The following is an 18,465-nucleotide window of genomic DNA, read 5'->3' on the forward strand; positions in this document are numbered from 1 at the left end:
AATAAAGGATATAAAAGATAATCAGAAAACAATTAACAAAATGATACCTATCATTAATAACCTAATTAAAAGATACAGACTGGCTAAATGAATTAAAAAAAAAAATGCCCCAATTACATGCTGCCTACAAGAAACTCATTTCACCTGTAAAGACACACATAGACTGAAAGTGAAGGGATGGGAAAAAATATTCTATGCAAATAGAAATGAAAAGTGTGTAGGAGTAGCTATATTTATATCAGACAAAATAGAGTTTAAGTCAAATACATAAAAAGAAACAAAGACAGCATTTATATAATAAAGGCATTAATTCAACAAGAGGATATTACAACTATAAGTACACATGCACCCAACACCAGAGAACTGAGATATATGAAGCAAATATTATTACAGCTAAAGAGAGAGATAGATCTCAATATGATAGTAGTTGGGGACTTCAACACACCATTTTCAGGATAGGACAGGTCATCTAGACAGAAAAATCAACAAAGAAATGTTGGACTTAATCTACAATAGGAACCACATGGACCCAACAGACATTTACAGAATATTTTATCCAACAGCTGCAGAATACACATTCTTGTCTTCAACATATGGAACATTCTCCAACACAGACTATATGTTAGGCCACAAAACAAGTCTCAACAAATTTTAAAAAGTCATAATCATATCAAATATTTTCTCAGACAACAACAAAATAAAACTAAAAATCAATAAGAAGAGGAACTTTGGAAACTAAAAATATATGAAAATTAAACAATATGCTCCTTAACGACCACTGGATCAATGAAGAAATTAAGAACAAAATTAAAAAAAAATTTATATGGTTATCAGTGGCTGGGAACAGTGAGTGAAGATTAGTTAACAGGTACAAACATACAGTTGGATAGAAGGAATAAGTTCTAGTGTTCAATAGCACAGTAGGGTGGCTAGTAAGTAACCAGTAAGTGACTAGTAAGTAAGTAGCACAGTAAGGCAGACTAGCACAGTAAAGTTCCTTAAACCTTAACAATTTATATTTCAAAATAGCTAAGAGAGAAGAGCTGAAATGCTCCCAACACAAAAAAATGATAAATGGTTGGGGTGATATACTAAATACCCTCATTTGATCATTACACACTATATGCACATATCAAAGTATCACAAGCACCCTAAAAATATTTACAATTATTATATTAATAAAGAAAATTAATTTTTCAAAAAGCAAACTTACCCACCATGCCCCCGATTTTGCATTCCTTCCAACAAAGCCTCCATCACCAAATCCCCTTTGTTTTGGCAACTGAGAAAGAAAAAAAATTAGTCATGAGAAAATTCAGTTTTTAAGTTCTAACATTCTAACTTACAACCTAAGAAGGTGAACGAAAGCATGCAAATAACAATGAGAAAATGCAGCACTTCTTAAGATGCCCGTAGAAGCAGTCAAACAGTATCACTTCAAGAAATATCATTACCAAATATATTTCAGACTAAAAGAAAATAAACTTATCTGAATGGCTGTTGACACTCCTCATACGACTGCTATCAAATACCTCATTGTTCTCTGTGAAGTTCCTAAGGCAAGAGTGGGCCAGGGCTGGAGGTGGGTCTTTCTAGCAAAGGAACACTGACACAAACCCTCTTACAAAATGAGAGGAAAACACAGGGGTCACATATGTCAGAAGAAAAGTATAGCCTTTAAAAAAAAAAATAAAGATATTAATATTCTTTAAAAAGGTGAAAGGCACTGAAGTTGAACTCCCTGGTCCATCACAGGAGATCCCACTCACCCAGGAGAAGACAGGCCCATAGAGCTTCCTGCTACACCTTCTCTCCCATGAAAAGCAGCTATAGGACCCTCCCTCCTCTGCACTTCATAGCTCCTAGTCCTTAACAGCTTCTTTCCTAGAAGTTACACCACACTGGTAGTGAGATTTTTATACACTCTTTTTCCTTACTAGACTATTCATCCCTCCAGGGCAGAAAACCAATTTTATTCATCTCTGCTCCAGAGCTCAGTATAGCATTCCAACATGGAATGTGCTAGCTGCTTTTTGCTTTTGGCTTATCTCAACTCCTCTCTTATATCTGCCCCAGTATGCAAACTGGTCATACCTGGAGGACTACAGAGAAGGGTCTAGCCTAGAAAGAGATGAGGGGAGACAGAACAGACTGCCATAAAAAGGCAAAGATACATCATGAAGAACGGAAGATGAGAGTGAGAGAGGAATGAAGACCCTTAAATTCAGAAATGCCTATGAGTAGTATGTGCTGTAGGTTTCTCACCTTCTATCACAAATCTTTAAAATGTTCATAAATATCAAGCCATTTTTCACTCCTCAGAAACTCCTCCTTTTCCTTAGACAATAAGCAAAGACTGTGTTGTGGAGGTTCTGCCCCTTTGTCCTAACACCTCATCTAAAAGTTATATTGCTCCAAGTAGATTCCTTCATTCAACAAATAATTCAGTGTTGTACTACTAGACACACGGAGATGACAGACATGGCCCTTTTCAAGGAATTAACTGTCCAGTATGGGACAGAAAAAATTAGCCAAAAATGCTCTCTCAGTCTGACAAATATAGTGACAAAGGTAGGTCCAGGGTGTTCCAGAGACACAGAGGAAAATGAAAAGACTGGAAAATACAACCACTGAACCTTTTTGTATCCATTCCCAAAGGTACTAAACTATTCATGCACAAATATGGCAGGGAGGATTTTTTTCTAGTTGAATTACCCTACATGTTATACCAACATTACACAAAATAAAAACCTAAAGAAAAAGCTTCCCATGTTCTATTCCACTTTCAAACCATGATAGAGTCAAATTACAATGCAACCTAGATTCTATGTTTTGGTCCACTCTAGAACTGGGAGGCAGTACATAGTCCACACAGTACTACATGGAGACTTAGGATATAGTCCTCCTCTGTCCATAGACTTCCATTTCTGCATCTGCATAATGAGGGGCATGAACAATAACCTCCAAGGCTTCTTACAGCTCTCACGGGGTTCTAATAGTCAATGAAATGCTCAGTGTAAATAGTGTGCTCCTGACAACTATACATAGATATTTATTAAATATGTAGGAAAGTGCTATTCTTAATACAGTGCTACTGGTTATTTAAAATTATCATTAGTAAAATTATACTTCTTTAGGTCATGATATTCTTAAACATTACCAGATTACTATTATTTAATAATTAACAATAGTTATCATGGATGTTAAATGTCATTGAATTCCCAACTGTTATATAATAGCTCTCTTGTACCCATTATCTAATTCAATCTTCACAACATTCATAAAAGACAGATACTATTACTTTGAGGAAACTGAGGCTTAAAAGGTTAAATAACTTGTCTATGATAAACTATAAATTATAGTCCTAGGAGTCAACCTAGGTAGTGACGCTTGAGTTCCAACTAATGGGCAATCTTTATATATTTTACAGTATTCCAGATCTTAAAATACATCAGCGTATTTTCTTTTGGTCCAATAGTGACCTGGCAATAAAAAAAAAAAAAATTTAAACTGACATATGACATCACCACTGTGGCCACCAGGTGGCAGCAGCACAATAATGAAATAGTCTACATAAGGGAAATTGCCATTTCAGAAATCAAAATAATGGTCTAAGACTAAGACAAAGAGATCCCTGGTTTTTTGTTGTTGTTGTTGTTGTTGTTGTTGTTTTTTAAAGGGGTTGGGGGGAGGGAGGGACCAGAAACACACTCTGTGGAAAATAAACTTACTAATGTGTAATGTGTTTCTTTAATAATACCTTCACCATCTGCTTGAGTAGCTGCCAAACACCATCAATTTTCATTCCTTAGTATCAGGTAAATAGCAAGGACTCAGATTTTCTGTGGATCTTTGTTATGAGTTGCTCACAGCTACATCACTGATTCCTTTCCTAACCAACCTCTCATTCAACTCTATGTACTATGTCACTCTGATTATTTCTTTGCATGTGCCATGTGATAATTACATAAAGTTAGATATTCTTTCTTCATAATATCAAATACAAATTTAAGTAAATACTGTTTGATAATATGCTATTCCTTGCCACTAACATGCAGTGATAATATGGTTAAATGTAAAATGTACAGCTCTACAATTGGTATGATCTTACTCATTTCACAATTAAACCAAAACATCAACAAACAGTACTTACTAATTATAACTCTCCTTTGGAATGAAGGGTGTTTTAAATCAGTGAAATTTGCAATTGGATGGCTAAAGGAAATACAAGTTAATCAAGTCTGGGAAGCAGGAAAAACACACTTTAAATATGAAGGGAAAAGAATATAAATAGAATGTCTGATAATAGGTAGATCTTTGAAAGTCATTAACATATTAGAATTTAAGAGCTAGAAAGCACTTCAGGCCTCTAATTTAACCTCTTCATTTTACAGATTAGGAAAAATATCAGAGTATATGCCCGAGATCAAATTACTGACAAAATTGGACACAGAAAGAAAATAAAAACTCCAGATAGAATTATGAATAATGTGTATGTACTAAGAGGAGGAATATGCCTAACCTTGAAGTCTAGTTTAAAGAAGGATGACAATGTTCTGGCCCTTTACCTGCCTTGGGATCACTGTAATGACAAAGATCCATGGTTATGTCAAATATACTATGGCTGGTAAACTATAGCAGTTCCAATGATCAATATTATTTTTTGTTTGTTTCTTTTTTTCTCTTTTATTTTTTGCAGGCAACAGTCATGGGTATAACAAATTGTCCCTTTGGGGAAGACCAAGAATTATTCTGCCAAAATTGGGGCCATGTGCATGCTCTGTGTGTGTGTGTTTAAAGGGGTACTGTTTCCACCCCCCCAAATTAAAGATCCCACTCCTTCCCCAAAACTATGAATAATCAATATTATTTAGCATTTTCCAGAAAGGCTTCTCATTAAACTTAAAGGAAAAAAAGTCAGTGGATAAGGTATTAGAGAAATTTTTCAAAAAACTTAAATTTTAAATATATTGTCCAAACTATGACTCAAAATCCAGGAAGAATAATGATAAAGACTTAGAAATATGAATATATAAAAACAAACTTTTACATTAAAAAAATGCCATAAGCAAAGTTAAAAGACAAATGACAACAGTATTTGAAAGTTTTACCACAAAGCATCAATTACCCAAATATACAAAGAGCTTATAACTAGGAAAAAAATCTACAGAAACATGGGCAAGAGATATTAACAAGCGATGCAAAGAAAAATAAATGTAAATAGCCTTAAACATATGAAAAGATGTTCAACCTTGCTCATAATAATAAAAACACAAATTAAAACTACACTGAGTTACTCTTTCTCCTATATCAGATTAACTAAAAATTAAAAGTCTGATGACAAGTCTATGGGACAATAGGCATTCACACACATTGTAGATAGGAATATAAAACGGTACAACTACCACAGGGGAGATTTTGGTAACATCTACCAACTGATACATGAATTTACCCTATTATTCAACAATGCTACTTCTTACAATCTATACCAAAGACACATTGCTAAAAATACAAAATAACACATGCACAAGGATATTCACTGCAGCATTATTTGTAACAGAAAATAACACAAATGCTTACCAAGAGTAGACTAGTTAAATATTCCTCCACCAAAGGAATTCTATGAAACTATAAAAAAGAGTAACAATGTCTACAAACTTCTATGAGGGACCTACAGGGCATATATTATTAGGTTAAAAAGCAAGATACAAAACAGCATATGTAAATAGAACCTTTTATCTATGATGCTTGCATATTTGTTTTTAGGTGCATTTTTTTTTATGGAACAATAAAACCAAAGCCAGTAAAAAATGGGAAGTGAGATCCCCCTTTATATTGGCCCCCATTCCTATTGATATGACCAATAGTTTTGAGTTTTCACAGTTTCCTATAAATAAATAAACAAACAGGGTGAAGGAAACAGGGAAGAAAGCTAAACTCTGAATGACCCTTGTTTTATAGGTGCTTATTTTTTTAGGAATTATGCTAATGTTTTACACATGATAAATCAAATCAAAATGAAAAAAAAGCAGTACTGAAAAATTGGAAACAAAACAAAATAAATCAACTATCAACTAGATATCAAGTTGACAGACTAACCATACAATAAATTATTTCATATGCCTTCAAATACAATAATTTCACTGTACAAAGCCCTGAAGGCATATGTACTAAGGATAAAAAAGACTGAAAAGAAATCCTAAGCTCTATTTAGGAATCATATTGGCAATAACAAAATTGGTATTGTTAATTTGAAATCATTATATATAAGAAAAAAGTAATTATATTAATGGCAATTAGGTACCAACATTTTCAGTAAAAGAGAAAAAGATACAAATATAAAATCAAATGTTAAAAAAAAAACTATAAAATGAAGCTTAAATTGGAAGCAGTGTGAACTCTCTATTTTCTCTTTTAAAAAAGTGCATTTCCTAACTCTGACCATTGTAAATCCTAGGACCACTAACCAACCTAGGAGCAAGAACACCTCTCTTACCCAGACTGTGATCTCTAATTACCTCCAACTCAAAGGAACCAGGGCTCAATTGCAAAATGTTTTATCAGAAGACAAGGGCCAGGCATGGTGGCTCACACCTGTAATCCTAGCACTTTGGGAGCCCAAGGCAGGAGCATCACTTGAGGTCAGGAGTTCAAGACCAGCCTGAGCAACACAGTGAGACACTGTCTCTACAAAAAAAAATTAAAAAATTAGCCAGGCATGGTGGCACATGCCTGTAGTCCCAGCTACTCGGGAGGCTGAGGCAGGAGGATCACTTGAGGACAGGAGTCTGAGGTTGCTGTGAGTTGTGATGATGCCACTGCACTTTAGCATGGGCAATAATGCAAGACTCCGTCTCAAAAAAAAAAAAAGAAAGGAAATTATGAAAACTCAAAACTCTTGGTATATCAAACGGAACAAGAGCCAATTTAAAGGGAATCTCACTTGCCAACAATTTGAATATATTTGAGTATCAAAAAAAATGACTACAGTATGTTTAAACAGTTTACATATTAATATTAAATATATTAAAGTCTATAAGTTTATGATGATTTTAAAAAGGCAAAAACACTCCATAGGTTACCTTTGGAGGTTGCTAGGCCACCTACATATTACTGTAGTCTGAAAATAGAGGGAAAGAATTAAAGCAGTTTTCTTGCCTTTTCTGTACAAAGTGTATTTCAGGGTAGTCAAATAGCTGATAAGAAAGTTCTTCTTCAGCAAAGATTCCCAGCTAATAAATACTAAAGGAATGATAGAATTGAAAATCACCACTTCACAATCCCTAATGCAAAAATAGATACAGTCAATACCTAAATCTATGAAAGGATTTCACCATTAAGTGAAAGGTTCTTGGAGAATTTTGATGAATGGATTGGGCCAACAACATCTGAACCCACTACAATGCTCAATCTTAACATCACGAAAGGAGAAACAACTCAGACATCACTTGCCACGCTGATAATTAATGAAATACTAAGTATATTGCACCACCTATGAAATTTTCTCTCCCCAACCCCACCAAAAAAAAAAAAATATATATATATATACACACACACACACACACACACACACATCAAGATTGAATCTGATGAAGCTTCTAGATCTGTGCTACTCAATACAACTTTCTGCAATTACAGAAATATTTTACAAGTGCACTGTTCAAACAGTAGCCACTAGGCAATCTGTGGCTACTGAGCTTGGAAGGTGGCTACTGCAACCAGGAAACTGAACTTTTAATTTTATTTCATTTTAATTAATTTAAATAGCCACAGCTCGTCGGTACCTACTATACTGGACAGCACAATTCTAGACCTAACCACTGGTTTAGAGGACATAAAGGGAACAGAGATACATGTTAAAGGGAACAGGATATCATGTAATGCAACCAGCTAAATTTACAATGTTTAGGAAAAATAAAAAGGTGAGGGAACTGCTATAGATTATAAAATGTAAAATGTGCATCATCCAAATGCAACAGGCAGATCCTTGTGGGATTTGGGTTCGAACAAGCTAATTGTGAAAAGATATTTATTTATGGGAGAGTTGAAGAAATCCGAACCCCAACTCAATATTGACATTATAGAATTTATATTAATTTGTACAAGTGTAATGATAGTACTATAGTTTTGTAAAACTGAAAAAAACAAACCTAGCTAGGGGTGGGGAGGGAACCTAAAGGAACATAAAAATCAGAAATTCAATTCCTGAAAACTTATATTAATAATATCAATGTTAGCTTTAGCTGAATTTCAAGTCAAGTCGACATTTTTTAAAAGTAGAAACCTATGTGGAGTGGCCTACTGATGCTGCCACCATCCACAACATAAATGAGGACAGGAAGGACTATGCAAAGGTTTCCTACCTCTTAACTGGTGGAAATGGCATCAGTACAATTCACATATTCAAGTTTTACAAATAATTTTTAGACTTTAATATATATACATTTTAGAGGGCAGTGTGCCTGAATGTTTATAAATCTCTAAACCTTTTTAGTTTCAGGGGCTTTTTTACTATACTGCTCACTGATAATGATACTAGTCAAAAGATAAAGAGCTTAGGATAAAAATTAAAGATGGCACTGCATTACAAATAAAATTATATACACTACTACCTCATTAAGCTACAGCTATTAAGTAGAAAAGTAAATATTTGAAGGTAGTGTATAGCCAATGATCCTTATGATTTCCTCTTCATATAAAATAAAAAATGCAAGCATGTGAGGAACTGTATAAATACAAGGCATCTACCCTAACATACTGCTTTATTAAAGGAATATTTTTTTTTTAAATCGGTTTAAATTGGTTTAAGGAGTCGGGTATAAAGCTCAAGGAAACTGCTTTGTGCAAGTGTACTGCACTGCAACTGTAAATGAAGACTAATCTCTGACATCAGACTCAACTTTCCTGATGATGTAAGAAAAACCGTATTATGTGCCTAGATGAACTGTCTGTCTTCAAGTATCTTCATAAGTAAAGTGTTCTTAAGAAATTATCCTTTTTAAATCTTCTATCATTTATTTCCATCGCTGATTTGTGTGCATCAGTTCAGAGTTCCCCAATTTCAGTCCTTCACGATTTTTGCCACATTTCCGTTCCTCCCGTACTAATGTTAACATTTAAACCAACTCATTCTTTTAAAAGTTGTTAACCTTAATTAACTTCCCACCATAAAAAGAGCCGGTATCATCGGCCATAAATGAAATATGCCGCAACGATGCTAGAAAGCGCTAGCTAGATACAGCAGCCCAGGCAGGGAGGTTGTGCCGGGGGTCCCTCCACTGAGCAGGGGGACTGGCCCGCAGGTTGGCTGCGCGGGGGAAGACGACACCTCGGGAGCAGCTCGCCCACCCCGCCACCCTCCCAAGCGCCCTCCCGCCAGCCTGGGCTCCGAGGGAGGGCTGACCACCTGGCAGGGCCGAACGGCGCCCGGGGCGGGGCCATGCCTGCCTCCGCCGATCTGCAGGGCGTGGGTGGCGAGGCCGAGGGGCGGCGCGCCCGAGCGGACGCAAGCTGGCGGGGACGGGCCTGGTGCCCTGCAGGCTGCCCCGGGAACCAGCCGTAGGCCATGCGGCCACGAGGCCAGCGGCACCACGGCAGCCAGGGCCGCCTCCGGAACAGACGCGCCCGCCCCTGGCCCGTCCGAGTGCACAGCAGTTACAAGACCGCCGCGAGCGCGCCCGAGCCTTCCCGCCGTTACCTCGGGCCCGCGCTGCGCACGCGCGTCACCGCCAACCATACGCCCTGCCTCTATCGTCGGCACGCCGGTCCCGCCCACCGCCCCCTCGCTTTTATTGAAACACGGTCTTCTCCTCCGCGCCGGCGAATGAGCTCACCCACATCCGGGATCTGAGAGAGGAGCGTGCGGGTCACGTGGTGCCGAGGGCGCGGTGGGAGGAAGCCGGTGCCGCGGTGGGCCGGGCGCGGGTAAGGGTTTCTAGCGCCCCCGGTCTAGGTCTTGCGGGCTGGGAACGCCTTCGTTCCTCAGTGTCGGACTTGCTCCTGCTTTTGGCCTAGGCCGAGGCCCTCACTTCACGCTCGTAATCCTCTCCCTTACTGCATGCTGTGTTGGGTGGAAAGGAACTTGCATGGCGCTCTTAGACCCCCCCCTTCACTTCCACATTTGGTATATCCTGCCTGAGGCCGGAAGCCGCACCTGGGGGATTACGTGACACACTGCCACGAATGGTGGTGGCCTGCGAGGGTCATTTCTAGCAAGGGAAAAGGCTTTCTCTCCTTGATCATATAAATCACATGTTTACAAAGCTGTAAAATACGGAGATGGATAAAACGTGCTCCTGTGCGGAGGAACGCAGGCACTGCGTGTCTGGACGGTGTGACAAGCTCCTCAGTTGGTGCCATGCGCTGCGCCCAGGGAACTGCGGGACCGGGGGATGGAGGGTGGGTACCTGTACCGCGCTCAGCCTGGGGTTAGAGGGGGCCTCCTGCGGAAGGCGATCAGGGAGCTAAGATTTGTAGACCGATTGTGGGTTCGCCAGGGAAAACAAAGAGCATTCCAGGCATTGGTACTATCGCATGTATAAGGAAAGTTTCTGCAGGAGACTGGTAGTGGTCATAGTGTGTGGCGAGTGCTTGGGACAGTGGCCGTGTCCTGCGCACTTACTGTCTTGATGAAGGCACCTTGGCGCTTAACCCTGGAAATGGGATGTTGACCTCGCAGAGCTGATACCCGTGTTGTTTGAAAGACTTTAGTGATGAGGAAAAGGGGCTTTTAAGTGCAAAGACTGGAAAGTGAGAAAGGGTTGGAGGTGTTTGGAAGAGGGACATGTGAAAAAGATTGAGGCCAAGTTGTGGAAAGATCTGTTAAGGAATCACTGGTACACAATTTATACATAACGGTTACAGACAATAATACCTCAGTAGTCGGTCACAAAGCTGACCTAACTTGTTTAGTGGATCAAATTAGGACAAAAAGCAAGCGTTCAAGGACAGAAGCCCAGCTGAAGCTGGAGTGATTTGGGAAAACTTTATAGAACGGTGGAATCTGCATAGGCTTTGGAAAATCAGCAGGTTTGGATCAGAGAGAAGTGAGAAGGGTATCCTAAGGGACAGAGCAGCAAAGACAAAGGAGTGGCAACAGGAAAGAGGAGAGCTCTTGTAGGGCAGGGACTTCAAAAGTATAACTGGAACTGAGGATTTTCCTAAAGACAAGATCCTTCAACTTGAGTTATCCACTGTGTAGTACTGCATTCATTCTTGAGTGAAACATTAAGACTTCACCTGGTTCACTGGTGACAGAAGTAGCTGGGCACCTTTTGCTTCAATTTTGCCTGAAATTTATCATGGGGCTAAAAACCCTTCCCCACCCCAATCTGGGAATCTCTAATACCCAGGTATTAGAGATATTTTACAGTTTTACTACTGGGGACAAACATAGGCCTGTATAACATAGTTGAGTTTCACCCCTCAAAAATTGTTTCTTGTGTGAGACTCCAAAGTCTCAGAAACTGGGAGTGACTGAGAGTGCCTTTGGTGCCAGTTGCTTCCAGGCCTTCAGATAGTAGGGTGATGCCTACAATGAGGAAACAGGACCTAAACCTGGAAACAGGGAATCCAAAGGTATCCTCCAAGCTGGCCAGCCTTTTAGCTTAGATTACAGTGTTCAGGAGAAAAATGGGTAATCCGCTATAGTCAAAGAGCTAAGTAAGCATCTTGACCACTTGGGCCAGGCATTGAAGGGAATGTAGCATTAATACTTAAGCAGGGGAAGGGACCCCAAAGGAAAGTAGAAACTGGAGCAATACAGGGCTCTGCCACTGTTGTTCACCTGGAGATGCTTTTTTCAGAGCTCAGCCTGGGTGCTATTTTAAGAAAGGAAGCAGTTTCCTTTACAAGCTCAACTTCTGACATGGTTCTTGCCTTGAGGATTTGTGTCAGGCCTGTAGCTGGTCACTTTGCACACAGTCTAGTTCATTGTTATCCCAGTATATTCATTTAGCTCCTCCCGCCTAAGAATGCTGAGTTTCAAACCAAAGCAGGTAGAAACTTTTATAAAATTGGCACAGGCAAGTCTAGAGGAGCTGGAGAGGAGACTTAGGAAACAGTTACTAGTCAGGGACTCATCAAAGGCATCATGAACAGGGAAAGGTGAATGGGCAAGCTGGGAGAGAAAAGCTACATTTAGATGCAATGTGTTTGAGGCCTCATTTAGGAATATGTTGCCGTCTTGTCACACTCTGGCACTGGTCTGACACTGGGCTATGTCTGTCTAATGTACAGTATAAAGCATTTACCAGCGGGTGGAGGGGGAGGAACTGTGGTCTTATAAGTTGTCACCTGACTCATGTGAGAAAATGAGCTTTTCCCAGGGTGATGTTGTGCCAAAACATGACTCCAGGCTGAAAAGTCTGGGAAATCCTAATACTGGATGACACCATCTCAGTCTTCACATTTAAGAAATAACCTCGGCCGGGCGCGGTGGCTCACGCCTGTAATCCTAGCACTCTGGGAGGCCGAGGCGGGTGGATCGCTCAAGGTCAGGAGTTCGAGACCAGCCTGAGCGAGACCCCGTCTCTACTAAAAATAGAAAGACATTATATGGACACCTAAAAATCTATATAGAAAAAAAATTAGCCGGGCATAGTGGCGCATGCCTGTAGTCCCAGCTACTCGGGAGGCTGAGGCAGTAGGATCGCTTAAGCCCAGGAGTTTGAGGTTGCTGTGAGCTAAGCTGACGCCACGGCACTCACTCTAGCCTGGGCAACAAAGTGAGACTCTGTCTCAACAAAAAAAAAAAAAAAAAAAAAAAAAAAAAAAAAAAAGAAATAACCTCTTTGGTTTACAGATCTGACAAAATCAAAGCTGCAGGAAAATGGACAGTGAGGTACAGAGAGATGGAAGGATCTTGGATTTGATTGACGATGCTTGGCGAGAAGACAAGCTGCCTTACGAGGATGTTGCGATACCACTGGTAGGTTATCATTTAAGCTGAGGATGATGGGTTAAAGGTATCATCTGGCTGTACCTAGTGGAGGTGGAATATCAATGGAAGATTAGTAGGGCAAAGAAATGAAAGCTATGGAGTTCTCTAACTCCAGAAGCCTCTGGAGAGCACCTAGCCCAACTTTTTATTTGAAGAGAAATGTGGTTCAGAAATATGACCAGCTCAGTTAGGGGTCACTCCAGGACTGGAGCCCAGAGTTTCTGAGCCATGTTCTGTCCATCACACCAAAGCCAGAAATAAATCAAAAAATGAGAATTTAGTGTGTAAGATAAGGAGCAGCAGCATAAATGCTGTTTCTTACTTCCCGGCCTATGGCTTCTCAGTCTGTTGACATTTTTAGAAACTCACATTCTTAGAACACACACCTATCCTAGGTTCCCTGGAAAATATTCAGAAGACACCTGACTTTTTCTCTTTTGCATTTAGGCCAACAGGCTCCTAGAATATTCTTTTCTTCCCTAATCTCTGGAAAACTCCTCTGCAAGGACTATTTTAAACCTCATGTTATAAGTGATCCAAAAGTTTTGCTTCTGTAAATAAGTGTTCATTAAAAATCCTATTTATGTCATAGCGGCCTACCAAAGGAGAACGGGGCCTGGGAACTGTTTTTCTTTAAAGCATTCCAGCTGACCTGAGGAGAGTGGTTAATAAAATATAATTTTCAGGTAAGTTGTCCAGTGCTGCTGTTTAGAGCAGCATTTAAAAATAAGAGTAATGTGTTCAATTAATAATATACATATCAAAGAACAAATCACAGCTTAGTTCAAGTTTAGGAATATAGTCAAAAGAAAGAGCATAATGGGAATCATAACTGCCATTTATTGAATACCAGTTTATGCCAGGGACTGAGGCTGAAGATATACATTATCTCTAATCTTTAAAACAACCCCGCAAGGAAGGTGGTATTATCCCCATTTTATAGGAAAGGAATAAGATCAGAAAAGGGAACTTGCCCAAAGTCTGGTCGCTGTTAAGTTGGACTTTATACCTAGGTCTGTGAAGCTCCAAATCCTGTCTTGTGAGCTTTGTTGATTCATTCACTTGACAAGCATTTTTTTTGAAACCTGTGTGCCATCTGAACACAAGATATGGTTCCTGCCCCTGGGGGACCTAGAGAGGCAACACATATCAATAAATCATTATCATAATAAGTGATCTAAGGGGGGGTAAATAGCCTCATCATAAAGGAAGTAGCTGATTGGTTGGTGGGCATCAGAAAGGCTTCAGAAAGAACGTAATATTTAAGCTGGGTTGTAAGGAAGGACCAAAAGTTTAGTGGGGGTAGACAAGGTCACTGCACCAGAGAGGACAGGTATGTAAAGGCCCAGAGTTTTGAAAGGCTTTGGGAGACAGTGAGAGAGTTGGTGTAGATGGAGAATACATTTATCATCTAATTAGGCCAAAAAGTTGGACTCAGACCAGATTTTGAGAGAAGTATTTGATGCTACACTTAGACCTCATCCGCAGTAGATCCTGCAATGAGTGATCTTCAGAACAAGACTGCCATGTTCAGATCTGGCTTTTGGAAAATCAGTTTAGTAGCTTTATTGGAGATGGTCTGACATGGAGAAAGGGAAGTGAGACCAATTAGGAAGCTCTTACAGGGGTCTAGGCAAGGGAGGAGGGCCTAAATAAAGTCAAGAAAATAGAGGAGACTTGCTAAATTCTGGGGATGTGATGGCATGGATTGGGGACCATTTGTGTAGTAGGGGATTAGGGAGAGGGACACTTCTCTGCTGACTTTCAGATGGTGGCCTTGCCCTCTTGCTAATCCATACCTTTTCCTTTGTCTTATAATTTTAAGGCAATGTGTATGTCAAGTTAGCTTTGCTGCATAACAAATCACCCCAAAGCTTAGTGGCTTAAAACAAAAACTGTTCATTTCATGATTTTGTAGCTCGGCTGAGAGGGTCTTCTGGTCTGTGCCAGCTCGGCTGATCCCTGCTAGACCTGGCTTGTGTTGTGCATGCAGCCAACAGACTGTCTGGAGGCTGGGTGATCTTGGACTGTCTCACATGTCTGGCAGTTAGCAAGCTGTCAGCTGGATAATGGGACAACTAGGCCATGGTCTGCCATGATCCAGCAGGCTAGCCCAGACTTCTCAGTCTCATGGTTCCAAGAGCAGCATGAGAAGAAACTGCACCTAGGCCAAGAACTGGCCCACAGGCACCATAACTGCATTCTGTTGGCCAAAGCAAGTCACATACCCAGTCCAAATCCAAGACTGGGGAAATGGTTTCCACCTTTTGATAGGGGTAGTTGCAAAGAACTACAGCTATTTTTGCAGTAAACCATACTGGATGGTTGTGTTTATGATACTCTTGTTTTCCAGGTATATGTGCAATTTTATGTGTTGGTATTCATTGCAAAAGACAATAGTCACCAAAGGAAAGACATTATTTTAAAAAGCATACCACAGATAGGATGAAATTAAGAAAAGTTGCCTGCTTCTGAAAATAATTTATTACCCAAGGACCTGTTTATTCTTTGTCATCTATAAGTAATTATTAGGACCAGACTTTCTTCTTTAAGTATATTTTTGCATTTATAATAAATGATAGCTCTTTTCGGTCTGTACAAGGATGTTTGAATCCCAACCTTACATTTGTAGAGCAATATGTGTGTAATTCAAATATACTTACACATATTGTGAGTAAATATCATTTAATATACATTGAACATAACTTTAAAGGGGAAAAACATACTCACAAATTGGAAATTAGAATCCAGTGAGAAATCATAAGTCTGGATATTGAATAACAGTTTGCCAACCCTAAAACAGAATGTAAATTCAGATAATAGAAATTTGTCAGTGAACTCTGGTACAAAGCAGAGTTTCTGTAGTAATAAATTTATTTATTTATTTATTTATTTTTTTTTTTTTGAGACAGAGTCTCACTTTGTTGCCCAGGCTAGAGTGAGTGCCGTGGCGTCTGCCTAGCTCACAGCAACCTCAAACTGCTGAGCTCAAGGGATCCTCCTGTCTCAGCCTCCCGAGTAGTTGGGACTACAGGCATGCACCACCATGCCCGGCTAATTTTTTCTATATATATATTTTTAGCTGTCCATATAATTTCTTTCTATTTTTAGTAGAGATGGGGTCTCACTCTTGCTCAGGCTGGTCTCGAACTCCTGAGCTCAAACGATCCGCCCACCTCGGCCTCCCAGAGTGCTAGGATTACAGGCGTGAGCCACCGCGCCCGGCCTTGTAGTAATAAATTTAAATTTAAAATATAAGGAAATAATCCCAGATTCTGCACTAAGCATGACCCATGGCTTACCATTTAAGAAAATTGCTGGTAGGGTGTGATTGGTCATTTGCTGTGTCTTATGTTGCCCTGCTCCACCACAAGGGGGAGGTCTTATCTATTATTAGATGTTAAAATGTAATATGTTACATTTTCAGTGTTTCCCCTCCATCTCCACCTTCATTATAATATAGGCATGTTGGGTACAGGGTAGTTTTTTGGACACGTTTCTAATGCTTAAGGAATATGCCCACAAATCTCATATTCTTTTAAAGCACAGTCCCCCAAAAAGATTTAGTATTGGCTTTTTTCAGTGTTCCTAGCCACTAATAATAATAGCAAAGATTCCTTGAGCACTGGATGCCCACACAGTGCTAACCACTTTATCTAAATTACTTAATTTAATCCTTACAGCAGTCCTGTGAAGTGATAGCTATTTTCTCCCATTTGTCAAAGAGGAGACAGAGGCCTCAAGGATTTGAATACCTCGGTCAAGTAACCCTATAAACGGTAGAGTTGTGGGCTTGGATCCTAGTTGGCTTCCGAAAGCCTCTGACTTTAGCCTTCTGCCACACTGCCTGCTGCATAGACGCCAGAGTCTTCATGCCCATCGTTCCTACTGAAGAGGGACCAGGCCATGTTTGTGTGATACTTCTGATATTTTTCTTGCATCTGTTTATTTTAGTTCTTTCTTTAGAGTATGTACGTCAATTATGTTGCCTGTTCCTAGGAATTCACAGGTTTTAATTCTAAGTGCTCTTGAGTTTTAAGAGGTTAATACAGAATATATTACTGTTCTAAGTGTCCACTGTACCTTTCCAGAATGAGCTTCCTGAACCTGAACAAGACAACGGTGGTACCACAGAATCTGTCAAAGAACAAGAAATGAAGTGGACAGACTTAGCCTTACAGTATCTCCATGAGAATGTTCCCCCCATTGGAAACTGACACATGGCTCCTTTCTTATGGATGCGTTTTTATAAAATACACAGATACAAAATGTTTTCTTTTAGTTTCCTAATTCAAATCTTTGGGTAGTAAATCAACACTCAAAAATGTATGCCCAGTTAGTTTATAGTAGCAAAGTACAATGTGAAAATATTCACCAGAATGAGAAACTAAGATTTCTCAGGAATGTAGAATATTTGACTCTTTAAACCCTAAAACTCTTCATTCAGTAGCTTGTGTAAACGTGACTGGTTAAACGTTTGCCTTTAACTCTGATTTCGATTTACTGTCAAAGTTTAACACCTCCCGCCTACTCTTACATGTCCTGTGACACAGGTGATTACAGACAGCAGAGGGAAAGGCAAAGAGGAAGCCAGACAGGAGAATAATTAACTTCTCATACTCCCCAACTTTGAGTGGATTTAGCCTGTAGATGCTATGGATCTATAGATATCCCATTCACTGATGACTGTGATTCCTAAGATTCTCCATGGTATTTTGAAACTTCTATAAATTTACATATTAAAAAGTTACCTGACAGTTACCTCTGCTGTCCTTACAACTTCCTTTGGTGCTGCTGGAAAGGCTCTTTGGCGATGTGGACCACTAATTTTATCTAGTAATGGCATTTCCTATTTTCTCAAAGCCTTTTCAGATATAACCAAACCACCATGGAATCAGTATTTAGTTATACATTTGTATAAGAACCTGTATTTTGCAAAACACATTCATGTATATTTATTTCCTGGAATTATTTGCCTCTGTTAAAACAGTGTCTTTCCTGTTCTCTAACATGTAGACTCTGTAGAAAGAAGTCCTGGCTTATACATCTGTATCCCTCATTGAAAAAGCTGAAAACACAGAATAATCTAAATCTCTTCTCATCTTCTTTTTGCTTGAGTCTTTTTGTTTACCTGCCTTTTAGGAGGAAGAAGTACATCACAAAACAAATGAGCTTATTTTAGAGTTTCAAGCAGAAACATGGTTGTAGCAACCATCCTGTAATCCAGACACATCTAGACTGATCTCTTCCTTTTGCATCAGTGGTCCTGCCTAGAAATGATTTATCTTTGGAATAAAGATCCAAAGAAAGACAATCTAATAGAAAAGAGAATTATGATGTTTAGAAAAAAATCATACCAAAAGAATGCAAAGCTTTTGAAAAAATTAAAGTACCTAGTATGCCACAGTTCTTTCACATTCTCATTAAATGAGGATTTTACAACTTGCAATGTATAATATCTAAGGTACTAACATCTAGGAACTTGATGAATGTTCATATGAATCCAGCCCAGCCTTTCCCTGGAA

At 39.4% G+C, this 18,465-nt stretch overlaps 2 protein-coding genes across 4 annotated transcripts in view; one reads left to right on the forward strand and one right to left on the reverse strand.

Moving 5' to 3' along the window:
• Positions 1–9,731, reverse strand: part of CEP63 (centrosomal protein 63) — a 48,509-nt gene extending 38,778 nt beyond the window's left edge. The window contains exons 1-2 of one of the 2 annotated variants that reach the window (XM_069473218.1): positions 9,698–9,731; positions 1,214–1,282 (exon numbers count right to left, since the gene is read on the reverse strand). In XM_069473218.1, the coding sequence (XP_069329319.1) occupies positions 1,214–1,257 (44 nt within the window). In that variant the 5' untranslated portion in view covers positions 1,258–1,282; positions 9,698–9,731. Of the gene's footprint in view, positions 1–1,213; positions 1,283–9,406; positions 9,630–9,697 lie in introns of those variants that run through there. The other variant, XM_069473219.1, reaches the window with a different exon arrangement.
• Positions 9,732–9,859: 128 nt separating this feature from the next.
• On the forward strand, positions 9,860–18,191 carry ANAPC13 (anaphase promoting complex subunit 13). Of its 2 annotated transcripts, none has more exons than XM_069473220.1 (3): positions 9,860–9,924; positions 12,803–12,928; positions 17,032–18,191. In XM_069473220.1, exons 2-3 carry the CDS (start codon positions 12,830–12,832, stop codon positions 17,155–17,157), a joined length of 225 nt encoding a protein of 74 aa, XP_069329321.1. In that variant the 5' UTR covers positions 9,860–9,924; positions 12,803–12,829; the 3' UTR covers positions 17,158–18,191. The 2 variants fall into 2 exon arrangements, with proteins under 2 accessions (XP_069329321.1, XP_069329322.1); XM_069473221.1 differs by lacking the exon at positions 9,860–9,924 and adding an exon at positions 10,184–10,398.
• The last annotated feature ends 274 nt before the right edge of the window (positions 18,192–18,465 follow it).

This window comes from Eulemur rufifrons, chromosome 7, assembly GCF_041146395.1.
Source record: "Eulemur rufifrons isolate Redbay chromosome 7, OSU_ERuf_1, whole genome shotgun sequence".
Taxonomy (NCBI): domain Eukaryota; kingdom Metazoa; phylum Chordata; class Mammalia; order Primates; family Lemuridae; genus Eulemur; species Eulemur rufifrons.

Excerpts from the sequence above, each read along its gene's own strand:
- ANAPC13 (XM_069473220.1), top strand. The coding sequence starts at position 12,830 with ATGGACAGTGAGGTACAGAGAGATGGAAGGATCTTGGATTTGATTGAC. Across the intron at positions 12,929-17,031 it reads AGGATGTTGCGATACCACTG|AATGAGCTTCCTGAACCTGA; the intron begins GTAGGTTATCAT and ends GTACCTTTCCAG.